General features: G+C 31.9%; 3 protein-coding genes across 5 annotated transcripts; 2 read left to right on the forward strand and 1 right to left on the reverse strand.

Moving 5' to 3' along the window:
• Positions 1-2,374: 2,374 nt before the first annotated feature.
• Positions 2,375-4,301, forward strand: LOC114383392 (probable inorganic phosphate transporter 1-3). Its single transcript, XM_028343060.1, has one exon. The coding sequence runs from the start codon at positions 2,375-2,377 to the stop codon at positions 4,046-4,048; it is 1,674 nt and encodes a 557-aa protein (XP_028198861.1). The 3' UTR covers positions 4,049-4,301.
• Positions 4,302-4,690: 389 nt separating this feature from the next.
• LOC114383393 (serine/threonine-protein kinase AtPK2/AtPK19-like) lies at positions 4,691-8,729 on the reverse strand. 3 transcript variants are annotated; one of them, XM_028343063.1, is made up of 7 exons: positions 8,588-8,729; positions 7,109-8,008; positions 6,898-6,980; positions 6,700-6,820; positions 6,374-6,547; positions 5,484-5,591; positions 4,691-5,243 (listed from the first exon to the last, which is right to left on the reverse strand). In XM_028343063.1, exons 2-7 carry the CDS (start codon positions 7,760-7,762, stop codon positions 4,965-4,967), a joined length of 1,419 nt encoding a protein of 472 aa, XP_028198864.1. In that variant the 5' UTR covers positions 7,763-8,008; positions 8,588-8,729; the 3' UTR covers positions 4,691-4,964. The 3 variants fall into 3 exon arrangements, with proteins under 3 accessions (XP_028198864.1, XP_028198863.1, XP_028198865.1); XM_028343062.1 differs by having other exon boundaries at positions 8,547-8,729; XM_028343064.1 differs by having other exon boundaries at positions 8,543-8,729.
• A 12,207-nt stretch (positions 8,730-20,936) lies between these two features.
• LOC114385511 (serine/arginine-rich SC35-like splicing factor SCL33) lies at positions 20,937-23,935 on the forward strand. Its single transcript, XM_028345625.1, has 6 exons — positions 20,937-21,089; positions 21,617-21,786; positions 21,870-21,947; positions 22,405-22,566; positions 23,001-23,144; positions 23,472-23,935. Exons 2-6 carry the CDS (start codon positions 21,629-21,631, stop codon positions 23,677-23,679), a joined length of 750 nt encoding a protein of 249 aa, XP_028201426.1. The 5' UTR covers positions 20,937-21,089; positions 21,617-21,628; the 3' UTR covers positions 23,680-23,935.
• The last annotated feature ends 727 nt before the right edge of the window (positions 23,936-24,662 follow it).

The following is a 24,662-nucleotide window of genomic DNA, read 5'->3' on the forward strand; positions in this document are numbered from 1 at the left end:
AAATAGGAGTACCGGATATATTATTAAGAAACATTGATCAATCCATTAGATTGTGCAATGGTACCAGATCATCATTACAAAAATGGGCAAATATGTTCTTGAAGGAAAAGTCATATTTGGAAGTAAATTGGGTAGGAAGATTTATATACCTAGATTATTAACTCCTTTAGAATCCCTTTCAAATTTTAAAGAAAGCAATCTGTGTTAGCTGTATCATTTGCAAGGACTATTAACAAAAGTCAAAGCCAATCTTTGAAGCATGTTAGAGTGTTTCTTCCACAATCAGTTTTTTCTCATGATTAGTTATATGTTGTCACATATAGAAAGGAATTGAAGATTTCGATAATCGGTGGGAGACAAAGAGGGCACAAAAACATTTAATGTGGTTTACAAAGAAGTTTTCAAAAATGTCTAACACAAAAGGTGAATTATCATCTTTTTTATACATTTCAGTTTAGACTCAATGGAGCAAGTTTGAGTTTACTATTTTTATACTATTTTCATGGATTTATGCCATAAAATTTCATATTACCATTTCAATAAATTATGGCTTGTATCAATAGAATAATATTTCTTATATTGCATTTATTTCATAATTTAATGTTGCCAATAGTTATCTTATACCTTATATGCACAATTTATTTTTAGTTGCTTTTATTCCATAGTATTTAAAAAAAAATTAGAACACATAATTTAATTAAATAATTAAATTTAATATTAAAAAACTCTTATATCTTCTATCACACATGGGTAACTTAATTAGTTGTAACTTTAATTTATTACTCATTAAGTTATGTTTGTTGTGACATACAATGAATGGATAGTAATAAAGGAAGGTTGGCATAAAGTCAACTTCGATGATATCATGATTTGTCTTAGTCAAATTCTATACATGTAGGATCTAACTAAGGAGTGTCAATGGGATTTAGCTCAATTGGTTGAATAGGATGCGTGAATTATTGTTAACATTTTGATATTATTTTCAATTTTCACAAATAAAAAAATAAATAAATGAATTTGTAGTAGATATGACAGCAAGGTAGGTAAGACAAATGGACCATATTTCTTTCTTTAAACAAATAAATTATATACGAGAATGAAACAATTTAGATCAAATTACACATATAATAAATGTTAAGGATATTAAGAATTCTTAACATGTAAGCTTAATTTTATGATTTAACTTTATTATAATTTAACCCGCTCCTATTCCTATCATATAAAACTCAACTGCGGCCTTGAAACAATTAATTTGATTTTTTTTCTCGTCATAGTCAAGACAGGATAAGTACCCGTATATATGATGTTTTCATTATGTATAGTTTGTATCGCAATTGAACCTACTCAAATCTTCAAAACTTCAAGTGTGGATATTGATATCCTCGAGACCAATGTGCTCGGAACTCCAAACTGATTAAATTTTAAAAAAAAATTGATAAAACAATTATTGTTTCTTACTAATGATTTGTATGAGATTAAATATAATTTTAGGAGAAATGTTAGCGACACTTTTCTAACACTATTATAGGTTAAATTTTATCGAAAATCATCCATTTTAATAAATCTCTTTCTAATACTTACTATCATCAATTTCAGTCAATCATGTGAATGTTAGAATGAGAATACCAAAAGAGTATATTGTTAGCATTTCTAATTTTAATCTTTCATCTCAAATTTTCCCCCTCTTACTAACTTTATGTTGGGCATAATACAAAGTATTTAGAGACAACAGAAAGAAAGAAGATATTGAATTTGGACAAGAATACTTCCTAATTTAAGTTACATCAATCTCCTTACATCTTCTAGCCTTGGATTCAAAACTTGACATATTGTGCCAACATATGTAACAATGAAAAATTAAAAAATTAAAAGGTTTTGCCTTGAAGGGTACGTGGATTTGGCCCCATATATAAACAGTCACGTGTTAACTCAACCAAGAAAAACATATTTGGATTTTGGAGATTACGTGCATGGGTTTCATCAATGAATCTTCATGCATATCGTAGAATATCCACAGGGAAACCAAGTTACCAAGGAATTAGAATTCCTTGTCAAGGGTAAAAGCAGGCAGTAATATGAAAAGACAAAAGATAAAACAAAACTACACTTTTTTTTATATATATGTTGGAAGCCAGCTTAGGGTGGAAAGTGCAACTTACAAGCTTTAACGCTAAACATTGTGTTCTCAAATATCAATGAATTTCCCTTGAACAGTCGATATTTGAGAAGCTCGATGTTCCCTATGATATCTTTTTCAGGTTTTAGAAAGCAATGTCTCAATTGTCAAAATCCAAGGAGTCTATAAAACAATCATGTTCCAACCCTTTTGTTTTGCTCACACTTTACCGTCAGATAGCAACCTTGGTTCAGCGCCATGGCCACGAACCAAGGTGTCCTCTCAACACTTGACAATGCCAAGACACAAAGCTACCACTTCAAGGCAATTGTGATAGCCGGGATGGGGTTCTTCACCGATGCATATGATCTCTTCTGCATCACTGCAGTTATCAAGCTCATAGGTCGCTTGTACTACTATGATCCCAATAGTCATAGTCCAGGAAAGCTTCCAAAGAATGTAAACAATGCAATAACAGGAGTTGCATTGTGCGGCACCCTCGCGGGGCAACTCTTCTTTGGCTGGCTGGGTGACAAACTCGGCCGAAAAAGGGTTTATGGCATAACACTTGTGACCATGGTGGGTTGTGCCTTGGCATCAGGGCTTTCTTTTGGCTCCACAGCCAAGAGTGTGGTTGCTAGTCTTTGCTTCTTCAGGTTCTGGCTAGGATTTGGCATTGGAGGAGATTACCCTCTCTCAGCTGTTATTATGTCTGAATATGCCAATCAAAAGACCAGGGGAGCTTTTGTTGCTGCTGTTTTTGCTATGCAAGGTGTGGGAATATTGGTTGCTGGAGGTGTGGCCATGTTGGTCTCCAAACTCTTCCTATTTGCCTATCCTGCCAGAATTTTTGCAGAAGATGCTGTGCAATCCACTCAGCCAGAAGCAGACTTTGTTTGGAGAATAGTGCTTATGTTTGGTGCATTTCCTGCAGCCTTAACTTATTACTGGCGAATGAAAATGCCAGAAACTGCAAGGTACACTGCCTTAGTGGAAGGAGATCACAAGAAAGCTGTTGAAGATATGGCCAAAGTTCTTGATAATGATATACCTTTAGAAGAATCAAATGCCAGGGTTGCTGCCACACCTGGCCCCTCTTATGGATTCTTCTCTTCAAAGTTTCTTGAAAAGCATGGACTTCACCTGCTAGGAACAACCAGCACCTGGTTTTTGTTGGACATTGCCTTCTACAGTCTTCAGCTAACACAAAAAGACTTTTACCCTGCAAGTGGACTTGTACCCAAGGACTCCCGAATGAATGCTATAGAGGAGGTTTTTCTACTCTCCAAAGCAATGTTTACCGTGGCTCTGTTTGCCACTGTCCCTGGATACTGGTGCACAGTGTACTTCATTGACAAGATTGGAAGGTACAAAATCCAACTTGTTGGATTTTTTGTAATGTCTGTTTGCATGTGGATTTTGGGACGCAAATATGGAGAATATAGGGGAGTTGACTGCAGCTCAGATGACAGATTAGAATATTGTGATGGAAACCTCCCTATGTTTATCATTCTTTTTGGACTCACCCTTTTCTTTGCAAACTTTGGACCCAATAGCACAACATTTATAGTGCCAGCAGAGCTGTTCCCTGCCAGGTTCCGTTCAACATGCCATGGGATATCAGCAGCAGCTGGGAAAGCAGGAGCTATCATTGGTGCTTTTGTGGTTCAAAGCTATACAGATAATGCAGAAGACAAAATCAAAGGGATGAAGAAGGCACTTATGACACTTTCAGTTGTCAATTTTCTTGGATTCTTCTGCACTTTCTTAGTGCCAGAAACACGAGGTCGATCACTTGAAGAAATCTCAGGAGAAGATAAAGAACTCCCAGGCAATATTACTCAAGACAATGCAAATGAGACAACAACTGATAAACAAAAGGGAACAAAAAACTCTAATGTTGAGAAACTTCCAGAAACCTTGATGGTTTAGTTCCTAGGTATAATATCTTAATACCCCAACAAGAAGCATCAATAAGAGAAATAAGAGGAAGGAGCAAAAAGAATGATGTTGTTTCAGTAAGTTACACTTACATGTTTCTGTGTTCTGCTTGTGTTTTAGTTTCCCCTTTACACTCTTCTCTAAGAGTAAAGAATAAAGTCTGTGTATGTGTAATTGCTAGAATAGGAGCTTCTTCCTTAAGTGTGTGTATGTTAGCACCAAAAGAAATAACTTTTTGCTGTAACCTCTACTACTAGTGCTTCTTCTGTTTTATGCGTATTAAATTCTTTACCATTTAATTTATCTCAAACAGAAGAACTAAGAATAGCTTGTATCATATCCTTAATTCCTTTTACTCTAGTTCCAGATGATACAGATCAGAATCCAGTTATCCACAATGAAGATAATGTACAAAATGCCACCAATGACACCAAGTAACTATTTGATGATATATTAACCTCATCTAATTTTGTTTTTTTTTAAAACGCATTCCCCTCCCCCTAGAAGAAATATTTGAAATGAAGTATCTTGACTTTTAACTTATCCCCAACTAACGAACATCTAACAAGGTCCAACTGCTTATAGCAGATTCATACAACAAGAGAAAGGCTGCACTTAGAAAGTTCACAAGCATTGAATTTGATACAAAAGCGTGTCACTGATATCATGGTCATCTCGTAACAACTAACAAAAGAATACCCACCCAAGGGTGGACAGGTTGGATAAAAGAAAGTTGAAACCTTGAAATATTTCTTCACACAGAACATTAGTATTGCTTGTATGATTACTAGAGAGCATAGGTTTATACAACGAGCAATATCACAGGGATATAATTTTCTAAGCCATCATAAATTACATGAATTGGCTGCTCAAATTGGACCTTTACTGTAGAAATCATGCCTTTCTATCATGACGCAACCGGAGTACCAGAATATGAGAACTTGTTGAATGTATTGTCATCCTTTTTGGGACTGGCAGCTGGAGAATTCAGCAAGGGCATACTAGTCCACCGCTCCTCGAAGTTAGCAACACAGTGCTTCCCAGCAACATCTGGGACAAAGCTTGGCCTAGTTTCACGGCATTCCAGTTTCTTCCAATTGACTAATTTAAACCACTTGTGGCTTTTAATCTCCTCACTGCCTCTCGATCCACTGCCAAGGCGTTTACTGACATCTTTCTGCAACAACTGAAGAGGAAAACTTCATTGTACTCCCGTTGTCCAATACATGGCAATTGTGAAGCTAATGTATAAAATGATTGGTTCTATAAAAGAAAATTTAAATATTTCACTACCATACAAGTAATGGATTTTAGAGAACCATGCATACAGCAGCAACAAAAGCCTTATCCCTCAGAGTGAGGATTTTTCAGAACCTTATTAAAGGGGGAAAAAACTAAGGTTTTACATGTAGGTGAAAATTTGTACCCCTTTTAACAGTGAATGTGCCTCATTTGACAAAAAAGCTGGGAGCTTGATTTTGTCTTTAATTATCTTCTGCTGGATCTTGTGTCTATTTCCACCAGAGAAAGGAGGCTGCAATAGGAGTAAACAATAAATTAAATTCTAGGGAAATTATAAAACTTATAATAATTCATTTAAAGACCAACAAACTAAGGTATCAACTATACATAACTAAATACATCCAAGTGACTTATGAGTCTCCAAGATAACTTTCTCAATCTCTTGAGCAATATAATAATCATTAGCAATTGCTTAGAAACAGGATTTTCAAATACAGTCATGTTTAAATATAACAGTATTCAGGATGGAGTTTGTAAGAGACTGGTGGTTAAACAATCAAGTTATAAAACACAGCACCACAATTTAAGGAAATGGAAGATATCATTTATTGAGAACTACAGGCCAATAACTAGCAACTACATATCATTCACCATAAACTTAGCAGAATTCAGTTGGAGGTTGACCTCATCAGCCATCATTCTTGGGTTTATATAGTATTGTTAACTTATATTTCTTTCTTCAGAAACAAAATAAATTCCACGCAGAACAGGCATACAAACTTATTTTGCCAAGTCACTAGAACAACACAATTTCAGTAAAAACTTGAGTAAAATGCTATAATCCGAGCGTAACGAGTAAGGAATAACTTTCAATTATTTTGATGAAAGTAGAAAGTGATCAATTGCCTTTAAGATAATCAAGTTGATCTATCAAGTTCAAAGTAATCCGAGCTCCATCTTCAATTGTAAATGCTTGAGAGAGAGATATGTCAAATTGGAAAAAATAATAGTAGTGCAACCACTATTTCATACTAAAACTCTAAAAGAAGACAAAAAAAATACAAAGATTCTAACCTTTCCTGTAAGCATTTCATATAGTAAAATCCCCACACTCCACCAATCAGCTGCCTTATCATGGCCTTTTCCCATAACAATTTCAGGGGCCATGTACTCTACAGTTCCACACATAGAATTTGACCTTTCATTCTCATTGAACTTCTTAGCCAGGCCAAAATCTGTTAACACTGCCTGGTATCAAGCACAGGAATATACCATGATACAACAAGACGATAGTTAGATACAAGTCACAAATCCCTTCAAATAAATACATAGGCATGTGGCATGTCTAATGCAGAGAGACAAAGTCACAGATACACAGATGTAGGTTTATGTTATCTTACATGACCATCTGCATCAAGAAGAATATTTTCAGGCTTAAGATCCCTGTGCATTATATCATTTGCATGAAGATAAGAAACAGCACAAATAATCTCTGCAGCATAGAAGCGAGCCAAATCTTCCCTGACAAAAGTTGCATGCATAAGACAGCTAGCTATTAAGCATTTCATAATATGGTCACAGAATGCAGCTTATAATACCTAAATAGGCCTTGGTGATAGAGATGAAAGAAAAGGTGGCCACCATTGACAAAATCAAGCACAAGGTACAACCTGTATTTGGTCTGCAAGTCCAACATTAGTTGTCATTATGCAAATATGGTAGTACTGTCCATTTTCCCTAACCTAACACCGACAGATAATATGAAACATATGATATGACAATTAAGCTTCATTCAGGCAAAATCATTACTTGGAATGCATATCTGATCCGCACAACAAATGGGTTGTCCAGCTTTGTCAATATATCCCTTTCAGATTTGACATATTCAGCATGGTTTCTCTGCATGATCTTATCCTTTCGCATGACCTTCATAGCATATATTTCAGAAGTACCAGTCCTCCTCACCTGATACACCTTACCAAAAGCACCTTGGCCAACAACCTTCAACACTTCAAAATCCTGAACACCAATAGTCTGATTATTCAGACAGTAATTATTAACAGAATATTCCTTAAGTTCTTCATGTGTTTCTATAAAGACCTCCTCCACAAGATCCAATGCATCATCTGTCTCATGAAAGGTGAGCTTGCTAAGTTGCAAGGACTGACCAATACAGGTTGTGGGAGCCAATAAAGATTGAGAGCGGATGTGAATGCAATCAGGATCCTTGTAAATATTTTCACTTGAACCTCGTGTAGCTACTGAATTCCCATGTTTCTCAGAGCTTACTGATATTGAATTTGAGGCTTCAACAGGAGATGGTCCAAACACATCAGAAAATTCAAAATCCACACAATTGGAAGAAGGCAAACGATCAGGCGGCCCATTTGGTAGAAGCAACTGATTCAGGAAATGCTTCTGTGAACCATTTTCATTCAAGATAGAGAACTGGGCGGAAACCATGGTTCTTTGATAAAAACAAGGAAACTTCAGAAAATGACACCACAAATGGGTGTGCCTTGCCAAAAGATCACACCCCAAATGAGCTTTATCAATTGGAAATGAGCATATACTTCAGGAGCTCCCAGAAAACTTGGTAGCAAGAAGCAAACCAAAATCCAGAAAAGGAAATTGTTGTTGCTTCCCGCTTTACAGGAAACAGTGGGTGTGGCAATACTTCTCAAATTCATGAAGATCAGGTTGTCAGTTCTGTAATTCAGGACAATAGAACAGTTATTTCCAGATTTTTGCATTAAAGTGTAGAACACAGAGAATTACATACAAATACAACTGCACCACAGATTGCAACTAACACTTAAACACAGAAAAACAAAAACAAAAATTGAAATTGCAGACTGGCAGTTTCAAATTAGGCTCCAAACAAAACAAGGTTAGTTTCACAAACTAAATTTGATGTGTTGATTCCTCTTTGTGAGTTCATGGGATCAAATGTGTGATCACAAATCACAACAAACAATGATAGAAAACCACAATTAAGAGAAGTTCAAATGATGCGATAACATAACATCAAAATACATTCTTTCAACAAAATTTCACAACTAACTCGCTAATGAAAAAATTTGAAAACGTAAATAAGAAGGAAAAACACACACACTAAAATAGAATTTCACAAGACATTCTTGAAGGGCACCTAATTATTATCATTATCATATAAAACACAGTAAACGCATCAAGGGAAAAGGCTTTTTTTTCACAAAAACAAAATGATTAAAAAAAAAATACCAACATGGAACAAGTTCTGGAAAGAGAGTTTGATGGTTATCTCACATTGAGGAGAATGCAGATCGGAACCGTTACCAAAGGAAACTTTAAAGGGTGGTTTTTTACAATCTTCCTTTTTTCTTTTTAAAATGTTAAATTAGTTTTGGCGGCGGCTTTTCTTTTCGCCACTTCCGTGTCGTACAGAACAGAAAATAACAAGCTGACTTTGTTAAGAAAAGTGAACAAGATTAACCGCAACGTGAAGACGTGGCGTTACACAGATTTTAATAGGAATGTAAGTGATGCGGGTTGAATTTTATGTATTTTTTAATCCTATTTGATTAAACTTAATTAAGTTATATTAGATTTACTTTTTTTTTATTTTATCAAGGTAATATTTTTGGCTGTTACAAAATTGTTCTTGATCTCCATCGGTCAACAGCAAAATCAAAAATACCACTCTTCTTTTCTTCTTCCCTTTTTTCATTCATTTTCACTTTTCCTTTCTTTCTTCATTCATTCATTTCCTCTTTTCCTTTCTTTCTTTATTGGTTCATTTCCTCTTTTTCTTTCTTTCCTCTCTTCACTCATATTATTGAAGTATTTTTTTTTATTTTTGTTAACACAACAGAATCATAATTCTATCATACAAATACACAACAGAATTATAATTTTAATTTTTTTCGTGTTTTTATATAATATAATTAAATCATAATTTTGTTATGTTATAATTTTTTTGTTCATAACGATCCTATTATGATTCAAATTCACAATTCATGTAAAACAATGAAATTACAATTCCATTGTATAATAATTTATGTGAGACAATGAAAATGTAAAATTATTTTACACTATCAATATATAATCATTGAACTCTTCTAATATTACGTCTAACCAGATTGAAAGATTATATAATTACATTTGGAAAACCATTTATTCATGGTCTTTAGTTAGGATTCTAAATTTCAATATCTTAGAATGAGATACCAAAAAAAGCTTAAGATTTACATCAAACTAGATTACTATCTTAAAATTGAAACTTCCGTGGCTTTGCGATTGGGATCAGGTTAAATGAACCTCAAGCAAAGCAACAGAATACAATACAGCGTGGATTTACCTGTACGCAATTGTTTACTATGCGTCATCTTTCTTTTTCTTAGCGTATGCAAATCAAATTCCATATTATTCTTAGCAGTTTGATCTCTAAATTGATTAATATCGTTCATTGTTTAATTCAAATCATGCGTGAGCACTCATTTATGCTAATCATTGACGCGTCTATTGATCTAATCATGTGCAATAATTGAAAAACAAAATTAATATAGAATGTGCACATATCTTATATTTTTGTTTGATTCTTTTGAGTAGCTTTCGAATAATAAGAGTCCCAAGTTTTGCTAGAGATGCCTATTTTTACCTTATTTGCTTCTAACAATCCATATTTCTTAATTTGCACATTTTTTATGCTAAGAATTATCTATAATTATTATAAAGAAAATAATTTTATTTGACATTCATTTTTCTAATAGACATTTTTACCCTAAAAAATTATAAACTTTCCAATTTTAATTACATCATTTCAATTTTATTTTAATTTTCAATTTCAGATACATTTTTTCAAATAAGTCAAACCAACTATATGTACATTTAGCATTTTCAGTCTATAATAATAATCTCATGATGCTCTGAATGTCATAAACTTGTCAACGATAATTGGCAATTTTGTTCTCCAAACGTTTAATAAATCAAAACTTCCAAACTTGGGGTTGATGGCAAAGCGATCCTTTTTATCGTTATAAGGATTAACCTCACATCAAAGCTCTAGGAAATCCCTAAACATTATACTCTTTTTTGTTTATCAAATAAGAATCATTCTTTCATTGAACCTATATATATTCTTTTCTTTTTTTTAACCGAACCTAAATTTATTCTGAAGTGAAAACCTCCAAACTGGAAAATATTTTAATAATTCATTCTCTCAGTCCAATGCAAATTCTTGGTAAAGTCACTTGTATTGACTAGGAATTCGCAGAGGAAAATTTAATCTCTTTGGATCTTCTGATATATATAATGATGTATGATATAATATACTTTTATCAAGGAATGTATATACATGGTGAGAAGCTAGCTTGAAGCCATGTGTGCGATCTCAATCCAACATGGTAGGATAATAACTTGACGAACTTTTGTCACATGGGTTATACTTTGCTAAAATATTATAAAAATATATTAGTAATATTTATTTATATTTTATGATATTTTTAAATGTTGTTAAAAAATTAGTAATATTTTTATTAAGTATTAGACAAAGAAATATTAATAAAGATCACAAGTGTAGTAATGAACCATGGGGACAAATTATATGGGGTAATATTTTTTATTATTTTAAAAAATTAAATTTAAAACTTCAAATAATGACAAATATTTATAAAAATGATTTATTATAGCAAACCCTAAACTTGTAGTAAATATATCCATATTTAATGTCTTTTATACGTTTTTAAAATAATAATAATAATAAGTAAAAGAGTGAATAAATAATTTTATCATTTAATAATTTGGTCATACTAAATTTTATCGATACCACTTTCTTATTTTTCAGCAAATGAAAAAACACTATATGAGTAAAACTTTATAACTTGTATTTACTGGAAAAAATTTAAATTAAATTTTATTTTATATTTTTACTTTAGATTTCGAAATTAAATAATTACATTAAATGTATTTTAATAGTAAACATTTTCAAAAATATATAAAAAAATTAGAAAGAATATTTATATACAAATATAAGAATTTAATATAAATTATTTTTGCTTAATAGTAATGTGAGAATTAAAATAAGATTAAATATACAGTTTTCAAAGGTGATGTCGATTAATTTTATTCTTAAAAAAGTTATATGCATACAATAATTTTTTGTTTTTTTTTAGCTTTATGTTAAATTTGTCATTCTATATTAACTTAGTAAGCAAATTTATTAACTTCGTAACATTTTAGTCTATTCTTTTTTAGGGGAAATTAATCTTTATTCATAATTTACATGCATATAATTTAATTTTTTGAATGCAATTTAATATCAACCAAAATTCTTGTTTTTCTTTTACTTTTGAGACCCATGCTTAGTTTTTTAATGGAGGTTAAATGCCTACTTTAGTCCTTGCATCTTTTAAACGCGGACAATTTCACCCTTATATTATATAAATGATCAATTTAGTCTATAAATGCATAAATATGTTGACAATTAGTCCGACTATCAAGTTATCTTTGTTTTCGTAACATTTTTTGCTGTGGCATGTGAAGGACAACATGACAGAAGTGATCTCCATGGTTGGGTCAGGTATATATATGTGGATCAAATTGTTAGTTTTATCTTTTTGTTTTGACCTCTAAAAGTTACCACACAAAGTGAGCATTCATCTATCTTCTTCATTTTTACCTTTTGTGAGAGAGAAGTTGAACCTATAATTGCTAAGTGTCCTTCTTCTCGCCCTTTGCATTGTCATTGGCCAACGGTGGACCATTTTGCATATGTTTTCTTTGTATACATTTCATTCTTTGTTAGATTTGAAATCCTCCAACCCTAACAGAGTCTAAACTTTGATTGAACTGCAACCTCTGATGACTAGGTCACTTTCATCACGGTCGACAAAAAAGAACACACATTTTACACATTTGACAATAACACTTTTTGTTGTTACCATCACCAACACCACTGTCACTACCATCACCATCACCACTACTACCACTACCAATACCACATTTGTCATTGTCATAACTGATTGCCAACACCACCATCACCATCATCAATATTGCTACCACCACCACCACTACCATCGATATTGCTACCACCACCACCATCAATGCAATTGCCACTAGCATCATCATTATTATCACCACCACCTTGGTCATTGCCACCATAACCACTACCACCATTATCACTGCCACCATCACCGTCATCGACATCATCATCACTATTGACATTGCTATCACCACCACCACCACACCGCTACCACCACCACCACCACCCCATTACCGTTACTACCACCACCATCGACATTGCTACCATCATTGTCATTGTTGTCACTACCACCACTAATACCACCTTTATCATTGTCACCACCACCATCGCCACCGCTGATTGCCACCACCAATTCTACTACTACCACCATGTCATTGCTGCCAGCACCATCGGTATTATCACTACCAACAATGTCACTGCCACCCAATCATCACTGGTATTTCTAATGCTGTTGTTGATATTACCACCAACTAAAACACTCTTAAATTAGTTTTAATATCATATGAAACTTTCAAAATAAGTTTATTTGAAACTAATCATATTTTAAATACTGATTTATTTATTTTTTAAAATTAAAACTAAAAAGCATCCCAATCTTTCGGAATGGAAAGAAAATTAAACCATGGAAGTTTGGAGAGGGACATTCGGTGTTGGTGAGGATTTTTATGAAAAAAATTGTGTTTTGTTGCCGGTGGAGATTGAAAATATACTCACTTGGTTACTATTTACAAGACTAAAATAAAAAATAATATTTGTTTTTTTATAAGATTAAATTCATATTATCTCTTACGTTAATTATTTTTAAATTAAAATACCGTAAATTAATTCTATTTGATATACAATTAATTAGAAGAAAAAGAAGAGTACTAGGTTGCATATATAGAGGGGATGCAGACAAAGGTGTGAGGGAGCATGGAAGGCTGAAACGAATCTTGGTGGGCTGTGTGGGAAAGCCATGTTGGTCTATAGTAAAAAAAATTCCTTGAAACTTATGTCCTGTTTAGTAGAGAGAGAAAAAAAGTAAATAAAAAATAAAGTTAAATTAAAAGTATTTGATGGAAGAGAAATAGACAAGAGATGAGTGAAAATGATATAGTGTGTCATATTAATTTCAAAGTTATTTTTTTACTCAAAATCTATTAATCCAAATACAACACCAACTTATTTTCATTTACTCAAAATCATTTCCATCTCTTGTACCAAACAAGGCATTAAGAAGATTTTACTTTAATTTTTTTCTCACTCTACCTGTTCTTTTTTATATTTTTTAATAATTTTTTTTAAATGTACTTGGAAAGTTGTGTTCTTGCGTAAATTAGTTTCTAGAATTTATTTTTTCAACTCTCCAGTGATTAGTTTATGTAATGTATTGAAAAATAATTAGATTACGTAAACTAGTTTTTGTAATATAGTTATTTTTATTACGTTATTGAAACTAGTTTCTACAATGCAGTTATTCTTTGATACATTACGGAAATTAGTTTTTTTAAGTAACATAATTTAGTTATTTTTCATGTCATACGTTTGATTTTTTTAATAATTTAATAACTTCATAAGTTGAATAACTTTATAATTAAAGTATGAGGCAAAAATATTAGTCAAATAAAAATAAGTCAACATAGTAAAATATCAACGGTTAACTAAGTTTTTTAAAATTTAATTTTTATTCTTTGAACAAAAGTTGGAGTGGTTATGATTCTTCAACTTTTTTTTTTGTTAAACTTTTTAGTTCCTAAACAAAAAGTTTGATTGATAAGGTCCCTAAACTAGAAAAAAAAATAGTTTCAATTTGCAAATAAAAGTTTGAACTCTATTATTTTTAATAATTTAATGGATTTCAAGGATTAAAAATTGATTTTTTTTTTAAAAGTTTAGAGACATTGACTAACCAAACTATTATTTAGGGACTAAAAAGTAATAAAAAAATTAAGAGACTATGATCAGTCAAATTTTTATGTAAGGACTAAATCTCAAATTTTAAAAAATGTTTAAGGACTAAAAATTTAATTAACCCAAATATTAACTGTATAAATCAAATTTAAAATAGTTAAAAAAATAACAAAAATACCAACAAGTTATTAGTTCAAGGAAAATTGAGTTTGACATCTTTAAACAAGTTATCTGGTTCAAACTTTATAAATAAAAAAATATAATTAGAAGAAAAAATCCTATTAGAAGTAGTTAATCAAGTTCTTTGATAAAGATCGATTGTCGGTAAAATTGATAAGAACTTTATACCAATTGTATGAGTAAAAAAATACAATAATAGTATAATAAAAAAACAAAATGATTATATTTTCTATATAAAAAAAAAACCTCCACTTATATATATACACTCCACCCTAGAGCTCGCCCATGAGATATTAACATAATTAAATACCATAAAAATGTCATTGCATTAAATACATAGTAGATTTTTCTTTTGTGAAAATACATAGTAGATAAACACACGCACACACTTTTATATATATATAAATATATATTTTTAAATGCATGAAATATTTATTAATTATAAATATATTTATCATTTAAGACAAGATTCTTACATATAATTAATTTTTTTATTGTAAAATAATCTTAATTACTTTAATTAAAACATACACATGTGTTGATAATAATTAATTTAATTATTTAAAATTAGAAGATATACTTATTCTAATTATCTTAATTAATTTATTTATAAAATTTTCTGAATTAAAAATAGAAAAAATTCTCTAATTTTTTATGGCTCAATTGCGAAATTTTTTTTTTGAGACTTGTTTACTTTTATTATAATAAAGAATAAAAATAAAGTTAAATATAAAGATATAATAAAAGAATAATAATTAAAAAATGTATTGAATAAATAAATATTTAAAATTTATCATAATAGTTTATTAAAAAAATAATTAAGAATAAACACAAAATACACATAATAAAAACAAAATAAAAACAATAATTTTAAAATTTTGATAAATGCACTATATTGTTATTTTTTTACCCATGATATTTTAATTTTAATCATATATTTTATTTAATAAATACAATAATTAATGCTATAGAAGAAAAAATCTTTTTTTATTTGAATACTTCGATAAATGTAAATCCTATATTAGAATCATTAAATATTACATTAATATTTTATGTTTAAGCTTAGTTCATGAACAACAATAATTAAAAATATTAGATATATAATGCAATTTTGAATGTAATAATTGCTACTAGTAATCTATTACTTATATTTATATAATGTATAAATAAAAATATTTTTCTTCTTTAGAATTGAGTATTTTATTTATTAAATTTAGTATATATTTAAATTTATAAATATTATTTTATTAAATATAATGAACTTATTCTATTTTTAAAAGTATTTAGTATTATATTAACATATGTGTTTAAGTCATTATTATTTTTTGATTTAGTTATTTTAAATATGTTTCCTGTACAATAATAATTAAGCTTAAATACTTTTATAATTCTTGTAATTTAACATTTTTTTTTGCTTTTTGTTCTTAAAAAATTGATTTTAGTCCTTATAAATTATATTTCTTTCTTTTTTGTCTTTTAAGCAATTTAAATAGAATTTTTTTCACTACTCAAAACATTATCTAAATCACTCTAAGAATATAAAACAAAACAAACATAATTGTGCAATGATTAAGTTAAAAACAATTGCAAGAAAGAAAATAAAAGAACACTAAATTGTAAGGACTATAAAAGTATTTAAGTCTAATTATATATATAGAGAGAGAGGATGTGTCACATGAAAATGATCATTTTATGTGAGAATGAAAATAATTAACCTCAACTATTATATTAAAATAAAAGACCAAGAGTCATGTTAGTAGTGACAATGGTGATTATGATAGCAATCATGGTGGTGATGATTGTGGCAATAATGACAATAATAGTGATGTTGGTGGTGGTGACGGTTTAGTGATAGATGCGGTGACAACCATGATAGTCATGATGGAAACGGTTATAAGGATGGTGATGATCATAGTGATGATAATTTTAAAATATTCTAGGATATCATAAATTAAAACTTTAAGATATTTAATTTTCTGTTTGATAAATTTTATAGAAATTTTATTATTAGATGAGGTTTTAATTTAAATTTAAAATATTTTAATTTTGATTTTTTATTTTAATCTATCAGTTAAAATTAGTCATTATTATTCTCACATAAGATGGTCATTCTCATATGATATGTCTTTATATATTGACGAGTTTTTCTTATTTAATTTTTTTTGAAAATATATTTTATGAACAATAACAATGGGAAAGATTTAATATTTAATGTTATTAATGCAGTTTATATTCATATAAATATAAAAATAAAAAATATGAAATTTCCTTCTATAGCATTAATCACTGTATTTACTAATTGTAATATATAATTAAATTTAACAATATTATTAAATTAAGTATAATGTATTTATTGAGTAAAAAAAGTATAATGTATTTATTACATTCAAAATATAATATATTTATTAGATGTATGACTTTTTTTATAAGTCTATATACATTCAAATTCTTTTATTAAATAAAATAATTATTACAAATCTAAAATTTATCTATCTCTTTATATATTTAAAAATCTACATATCTAGAATGTGAGAAAATACAATCTCATATTCACATAAGAAAGAGAAAGATCACAAGCTCATCTTCACAAAAAATGACTACTAAAAGAATCATGAGACTTAGCTTTATCTTGGAAATTATGTGTATTGTTTTTCTTTTAACTTAAAAGAAATAATTTGAGCTGTCGAGCACATGAGTTACCTAGGCCGATATTGTTTCAAATTAACCAATTATGATCTTAATTGCTTGGGTTTTGAATATGCATTTGTGTTAAATATTTTTTTTTTAAAAAAATTAACAATTCATAATGACCCTACCAGAGAATTAACTCTTATGGAGGATACTGAATAGTTTATGTAATAAAAATGATTTGAAAAAGAATATAGAGAGAGGGAAAATAGCCAAAGCAATACCAATGAAAGAGTGATGGTACAGAGAGAAAAAGAAACTTAAAAACATTTATTTTGAAAAGCTCATTTTCATTAAAAAAAATTCATTATTTTAAAAGTAATATTTTAATTTTATCCAAACACCTTTTATATTAAAGAAATGTAGATACAATATTAATAGATTAAATATTTTAAGTATTTTATGAAAGAATGAGAGAATAATTTAATCCTATCCATGTATTTACATTAAACAAATATATTTTTTCTTCTAATTTTACTACATAATTGTTAGTACACATGGAATGATCAATATAGACTATTAAATTCTCATATTTGAGTTTATATATTAAAATAAAACTATGATTTGCATATAATTTCTAATGAAATTTCATTGATTTCAGGATCCCCGAATATAGTTTGCGTGAAGAATGGAAATTTTCCAGATGCTAAAGCTTGTTACACTTTATGTGTATTGTTTGGCTTTAAAGATTATGACGGTAAATGCACGTACTACTGATGGGCAAAATCTATGTTGCTGCATAAAGGATGATTGCCCTGGCCATTTATCAGACTTTTGTCATTGTGTTCGTAACACAAGGTTCCATATAAAAAAGTGGAAATATATATAAAGTGTTTCAATTTTAAAGTCATATAGTTACATGATTTTTTTTTTTTTTTGGTGTGTTACAAGCAACTAAAAGTCCAAACAAAAATCTCACAAGAAAGAAACAGCGGATCCTCCAACGTAGATAACTAAATTTTAGTAGGATGATTATAAAAAACCTTGAACACCATTTGACAACTCTATTCCCTAAATAATAAAAGGTAATAAATGATATGTCAAATAAATTAACTTTTAAGTTTGATGACATGACTTATATTTAAGGTAAATAGTTATTTTGATTCTTAAATAGGTAGAGTTTTGAAAGTGAAAAAAGTACGATAAATCTATTTATCTTGTTAATTTTTGTCAGTTACTATTAATGAAAGAGCATATGTGGCACAAAGAGATAAAAATATTACAAAATGATTGTCAACAATATCAATAAATTATCATTGGATCAAAATATCTTTAAGTTATCATTAGACCAAAATGTGAGTAATTTTTTATTAGATCATAATATCAGTAATTTTTTTTTGAAACAAAATATTAGTACATTTTTATTGGACTAAAATGTCAGTAAGTAATCATTGAACTAAAATAACCATTGAATTAAAATATCAGTAATTTTTCATTGAAACAAAATGTCAATAATTTTTTTGAACCAAAATTTCAATACGTTTTCATTGGACTAATTTGTTAGATCATAAGTTTCATTTCATTTAAGGGTAAAATATAATTTAATTTTCATCTTCCTTTTTTTATAGTTGCAAGCATAACATTACAATAAACACTTAAAAATAGGAAAACAAACATAAGTTAAAACAAACATAATATTGATTAATAAGGGCAAGCCTTGTAAAACCAAGACAAATAGGGATGGAAAGCCTTGTAAAACCAAGGCAAAATAGTCATAAGTGTAAACCCAAGGATCCCCAGGTGGTACAACATCGCCAAGAGGAATCATATGTCGTTGGCATTCCGCCCACGCCCAATCACAAAGCTAATACGAAAGACAAGGAGGTGGTTGGCATGGAATTGTTTGGACATGGCCAAACTACCTTAGCACCCTCTTCGGACGATAAGGCCTCACGTTAGTCTCGCATATGATGAAGCTAGAGAAAAATGACTTATGCGAAAGGCCTTACAGCCTTGTGGTCCTTATATGGACACCACATCAACATCTATCTGTATGTCATCCAGTCTCACCTTGGCTAGAAGGACACACCCGAAACCTTTCAACGACTACCATTTGGTGGCTATCGAGTCTTCCACAATATAATCCTCCATCTCTAAGTAGCCAACAGTGGACAAATGCACAAATACCCATGACTATAAAAAGTATCAATAAAGAATATTAATTAAAATAATAATAAAATAATTAAAATACTAAAATAATTTACTTACCATGAGTAATGTCATATAGGTTCCACACTGCTTGCTGTTATATTGGCTTGCATTGGAGAGATGGTCGTACAGGTACATTAGTACAACTATTCCCCATGTGTACTTGTGGCAAACATCCATGTGTCGAGGTATTGGAGGTAGGAGACATGGACGTGAGTGGTGTACTTGTCACCAAATATCATATTGTTGATCAAGTGCAAGAGATAAGTCGTTGCAGCCCAAACATAAAAGCCTGACTCAACATAGCGGCGGTAAAGGTCTTCTAACCACGTCAACCTCACCCTGACACCTGCGTTTGCCGCTGTGGAAGCCTTTGTTACTATCAGAATACCCAGATGACTCATTAACAGGATCTTCACTGCCTTTATGTTGAAGAATAACGGGACATGATCAATGGGCTTGCTTATGACAAGAAAGAGAAACAAACAAGACACATCATCTAGTGTGATGGTCATTTCTTTAACGGACAGGTGGAAGGAAGACACCTCCTGGTGTTGCCTCTCTAAAAGCACATTCACCAAGCCCCTATTCGTGGCATGATACCATGTCGTAGCAAGGTCTACTAACCTCGACTAGTTCATGTAAGCCTGGACTTGCAAATGAGTAGGGGTGATACTGATAGCACCTGACTATCGTGGCTTACAAGCTTCAGCTCTGGCCACTCCTGATAGATTTAGACATGCCCAACACAATAGTCCCTATATGACTGAAGAAGGGACAAATCAATTGGACCTCCTCCAAATGGAGGGCCAATTATCCTACCAGGATGTGGCCCTGACTATGGTTGTGGCTCCGACTTTTGCTACAGCTTCTAGTGCTGACATATCAACACAATCGCTTTGTGATGTCTCTCTGCACCATCTTTCCTTTGTCGCGATAGGCCTTTATGGGAGGGATCACGTTTAGCAACATATGATGACTGTTTTGTGCTAGCCATTTGAAAAAAAATGAAAAAAAATAAGTGAACATATTAAACAATTATATTTAACCAAGACAATAAAATAATATAAAAAACATTACATTTGTCTAAAGTAATTAAAATAAAATAAAAAAATACGATAAAATCATGATTCTGTTGTACATTATGATGAATCACACAACGGAATTGTGATTCCATTGTATTATTTTCCATAGTCACTACAAAATTGTGGAATCATGATTCCATTATGGTTTGCCAAACCCAAAAAAATATGTAACATAATCATTCTGTTTTGTCAAAATACACAATAGAGTCATGATTCCATTTTTTATTTTTCCGAAGAAAATATAAACAAAATCATGATTTCGTTTTATAACATAGCAAAACAAAATACCTAAGGCGTGAGGGAAAAGAGTTGGGTGCAAGTTGGGAAGAGAAGGAGAGGGAGGAAAGGGTCTAAGGGAAGGAGAGGAAGAGAGGGTTAGGAAAGAGAGAAGAGGAATGGGGTGCCAAGAAGGAGGGGAGGGATAGAGGGAAGAGGAAGTGGTGGAGAAATTCAAATGGGAGACACAATGGATATTTCACACCTTAGTAGGGACCAATAGCAACATCTTAGTCATTGGCCGGATAACCGGGGTTAAAAAAAAAGTATCGTGGGCTAAATTATTTTTTTGGCCCAAATCCACTACTTCTGTCTTAAACAATTGTTTGTTTCGTTAACGATGCCCTCAAAAAATGGTTTTTGTAGTATGCGAAACGACAGCCATCCTATACGAAACGACGGACTCTCTAATGACTAAATCTCTAAAACGCTCGAAACCCTAAAACTGTGTCCTCCGCCGTTCACATCATCGTCGACGTTCAGTTGCTCACACTCTCAACAGGTGCGTGCTTTTTGATTCTGTTCTCAATGTCTGTTTTTTTAGGATTGCGAAATTTGTTGTAACAAAAAAAAAAAATGCATGCTTGAATCTTAATTTTGTAAGATAATTCTTGTATTTTATTGGCATCAACTCCCTAGTTAGTTTTTGGCTTGAATTTTGTGAGAGAGAGAGATAGAGATGGTTTTGTTCTGTGATTGTTACTGCTATTGATTGTAGTTACAGGCAGAAGAGAAGAGGGTTCGTAGTTTTTTTTTTTTTTTATCGGGCAAATGTTAGTTTGTTATTTTTGTTAGAAAGGTTAGTTGGGGGATTCGAGTCACGACCGCTTCCTTCACCCTTCTCCAACCACTGGGCCAACCTTATTTCTCCAGAGGGTTTGTTGTTATTGAGAGGTGGGGGAGTTAGATTTCAAAGAAGGAACTCTTCTGCAACGATTTCCTATTAGTGATAACGAGAATATGGGCAGGTTATATGTGATAGCAATTTCGTATGTTCTCATGCTGGTTATGGTTTTTTTGTTGGTGCAGGTGAGAAGAGAGATGAGAGGAAGGAGCTATAGTCCATCGCCTCCTCCACGCCACAGCAGAAGAGGAGGAGGAGGGAGGAGTCCCAGCCCCAGGGGCCGCTATCCTCCCCGTCCCAGACAACAAGATCTCCCTACCAGCCTTCTTGTCCGTAACCTTCGTCATGACTGTAGGTACGCACGGATGCGCCTCCCTTTCTTTAACTTTTACCTTATCTGTATATATCATTCCAATGAGTGAATGAGCAATTTTGCAGGCCTGAGGATCTACGCCGACCTTTTGGTCAATTTGGTCCTCTCAAGGACATTTACCTTCCTAAGGATTACTACACTGGGTGAGTCACCGCTCTCCCTTTCCCTTCCCTTCTTTCCTTTTCACTCCTCCATGTACCATGCATCCTATATCATCTTTTTAAACAATACAGAGTTTGGATTCAATTAGGGTCTGCCTTTTTGTTGAGACTGCTACTATTATAATAGCCAATTTCTTAGGTTTAGCAGTGATTTAGAGTTTTGAAGACATCAATCAATCAAGTAAGTAGAAGATGTTATTGGTAGTGAAGAATTCAAGCTATTTCACTTTCATTACATTATGAAGATGTCCCAAGTCTTGAAGATTTTCCACTCATCTTTAAACTGACACAAAGGTCAGCAGCCTAGTGCTTGCTTGCTTTATTATCCACATAATTGGGGCATGTAAACTGCACACGCTTCTCATTACCAATTTCCTCTCTAATTAACCCTACCACTCCCTATTCTCATTCTGCTTTTGCATTTTCCTTCTCTTCACAGAGAACCCCGTGGCTTTGGTTTTGTCCAATATGTGGATCCTGCGGATGCTGCTGATGCTAAATATCATATGGATGGTCAAGTTCTTCTTGGTCGGGAGCTCACTGTTGTCTTTGCTGAGGAGAATAGAAAGAAGCCAACTGAGATGAGGACACGAGAGAGAAGGTAGCAGGATCTCCCTCTCTATCTACTTTTCTTGCTACTTGTGTATTTGAATTTGACTAAATTACTTTGCTTTCACTTCTGTCTTCTGATCTATTTGCTCATAATCATATTTAACCCGAACACTGATTAGGTTCTGTCAGTGTATAGATCTTTATCTTAAATGATTTTATTTCTGTTAACATTTCATTAGGGTGTTCTAATTTGTCCAAAATGACTTTAAACTCTAAAGGTCCATATGTGAATGAAATTTCCACCAGGAATTTTGTTCTTTGGGAAGTATTGCAGATATTGTTGGTGCTACTGTCCGTTTGTTTCCTAATGTTTGGCATTTTTACCATTTTCCTCAAAGGGTTTTTGAAAAAAATAAAATAATCGCATTGCAGCTAAGAGGTCAGGTGACATTCTGATTGTCTATTTTTTATGTCTCTTCATAGGGGTCGCTTTAATGATCGAAGGAGGTCTCCTCCTCGTTACTCTCGGTCACCCCGCTACTCTCGATCTCCACCACCACGCCATAGATCTCGTTCTCGCAGTCGTGATTATTATTCTCCTCCTGCCAAACGAAGGGAGTATTCAAGGTGTGTGGCCTGTAATAACCAATCACTATTTTTATTGCATGTAATTGTATTAAACCATGCCATTTCTTTTGATATGGTTCTTATATTAACACACAAAAGAGCTGGTGTTGTTAAATAGTTGTAATATAGGCCAGTGCACTCTATTGTGTGGTATTTGTTTGAGTTTGTGCCATGGACTATGGTTATGGATATGATTATCTCTGTCAAAAATATGTGGTTGAAATTTGATTACCATTTTGTTGATAAGGCCTTTGATGCAATGGGTGGTAAAGACCAGTATATGTAAATTTAGTTTTGCACTTACTTGATGCATTGCCTGCTGTGTAGATCTGTCTCCCCTGAGGATAGAAGGTACAGTCGAGAAAGATCATTTTCACAGCATAGTAGAGAGAGGTCATACTCACGATCTCCTCCTTATAATGGGGGCTCAAGGAGTCGTAGTCAGAGTCCAGCAAAGGGCCCAGGTCAGAGCAGGAGTCCAAGTCCGAACCGAGATGGAAGGGAACCAGCCCGGGGTAGGTCCCCTAGTCAGTGAGCATGGGGAAAGACTTGCCTTGGATATCATATGCAGGATTTTGTCTTAATATTAGGCAAATTACTTCTGTTTATTGTTGTCTGAACTCTGATACAATGGAATTGGATTTTGATTTGTTGTTTTATATACCAGTTATGTTTGTTGCTTGAATTAAACATGGTAGGTAAGTCTAGCCCTAGTTGAATTTTGATTTTTGAAACTGATTACTATTTTTTTTTATCTAGTTTTAGTTGGATATTGATAGACTTTGCTAGTATTTTCTATTTGTATGTTTTGGTATTTAAATGCGGCTGATGGTATGTTTTGGTATTTAAATGCAACCAGCTTGATCAATCACTACTTCCTTTCAGTTGTTGCTTTGCCTGAGTCACCACTACCATCAACCAAACCCTCCAATTCCTATTCCTATTGTGCCATTCCATCAGACTAAAACTAGCCTTAATTAGAACTTTGCTAAAAGTTTGAGTATTTGCGGGTTGATTAGAGCCTATTAAGAGCATGTTTGGATTTGTGTTGCAAAATTACTCTTTAAAGGCAAAAGTAGTTTTGCCACCATATCAGAATTATTGTTTTTGTTTTTATTCGATTGATTCACATTTGAACCTGCATCATAGCATTTTCAACTGGAAATCAATCATGCACTAAATAGGTTGGGATTGAAGCTTTTCTAAAAGTTCATTTAACTTGTTTTGGTGTTTTGCTTCCCAACATTCTGAAAAATTAAGGCAAAAGATTTTCATTATCTCTTATTTAAAAGGGGTTTGATTTTCTAAAAGGGGCTTCCCTTCCGGCATTCTGTGACAATCAAGTACAATCTCTTGCATCTGTTTCCCCGCATCTTCAATGGGTTGGCAATAGGGGTACGCATAGTCTGGTATTATATAATAATTATAATCACAACTAATAAATAATTAAATTATAAGTATTTTAACTATAATTAATCTTATATAACTAGTTATAATTTGATATAATTAGTTATTCTT

Source organism: Glycine soja, chromosome 14, assembly GCF_004193775.1.
Source record: "Glycine soja cultivar W05 chromosome 14, ASM419377v2, whole genome shotgun sequence".
Lineage (NCBI taxonomy): Eukaryota > Viridiplantae > Streptophyta > Magnoliopsida > Fabales > Fabaceae > Glycine > Glycine soja.

Excerpts from the sequence above, each read along its gene's own strand:
- LOC114383392 (XM_028343060.1), top strand. The coding sequence starts at position 2,375 with ATGGCCACGAACCAAGGTGTCCTCTCAACACTTGACAATGCCAAGACA.
- LOC114383393 (XM_028343063.1), bottom strand. The coding sequence starts at position 7,762 with ATGGTTTCCGCCCAGTTCTCTATCTTGAATGAAAATGGTTCACAGAAG. Across the intron at positions 6,981-7,108 it reads GGATCAGATATGCATTCCAA|ACCAAATACAGGTTGTACCT; the intron begins GTAATGATTTTG and ends TTGGACTTGCAG. Across the intron at positions 6,821-6,897 it reads TATCACCAAGGCCTATTTAG|GGAAGATTTGGCTCGCTTCT; the intron begins GTATTATAAGCT and ends AACTTTTGTCAG.
- LOC114385511 (XM_028345625.1), top strand. The coding sequence starts at position 21,629 with ATGAGAGGAAGGAGCTATAGTCCATCGCCTCCTCCACGCCACAGCAGA. Across the intron at positions 22,567-23,000 it reads ATGAGGACACGAGAGAGAAG|GGGTCGCTTTAATGATCGAA; the intron begins GTAGCAGGATCT and ends GTCTCTTCATAG. Across the intron at positions 23,145-23,471 it reads AAACGAAGGGAGTATTCAAG|ATCTGTCTCCCCTGAGGATA; the intron begins GTGTGTGGCCTG and ends CCTGCTGTGTAG.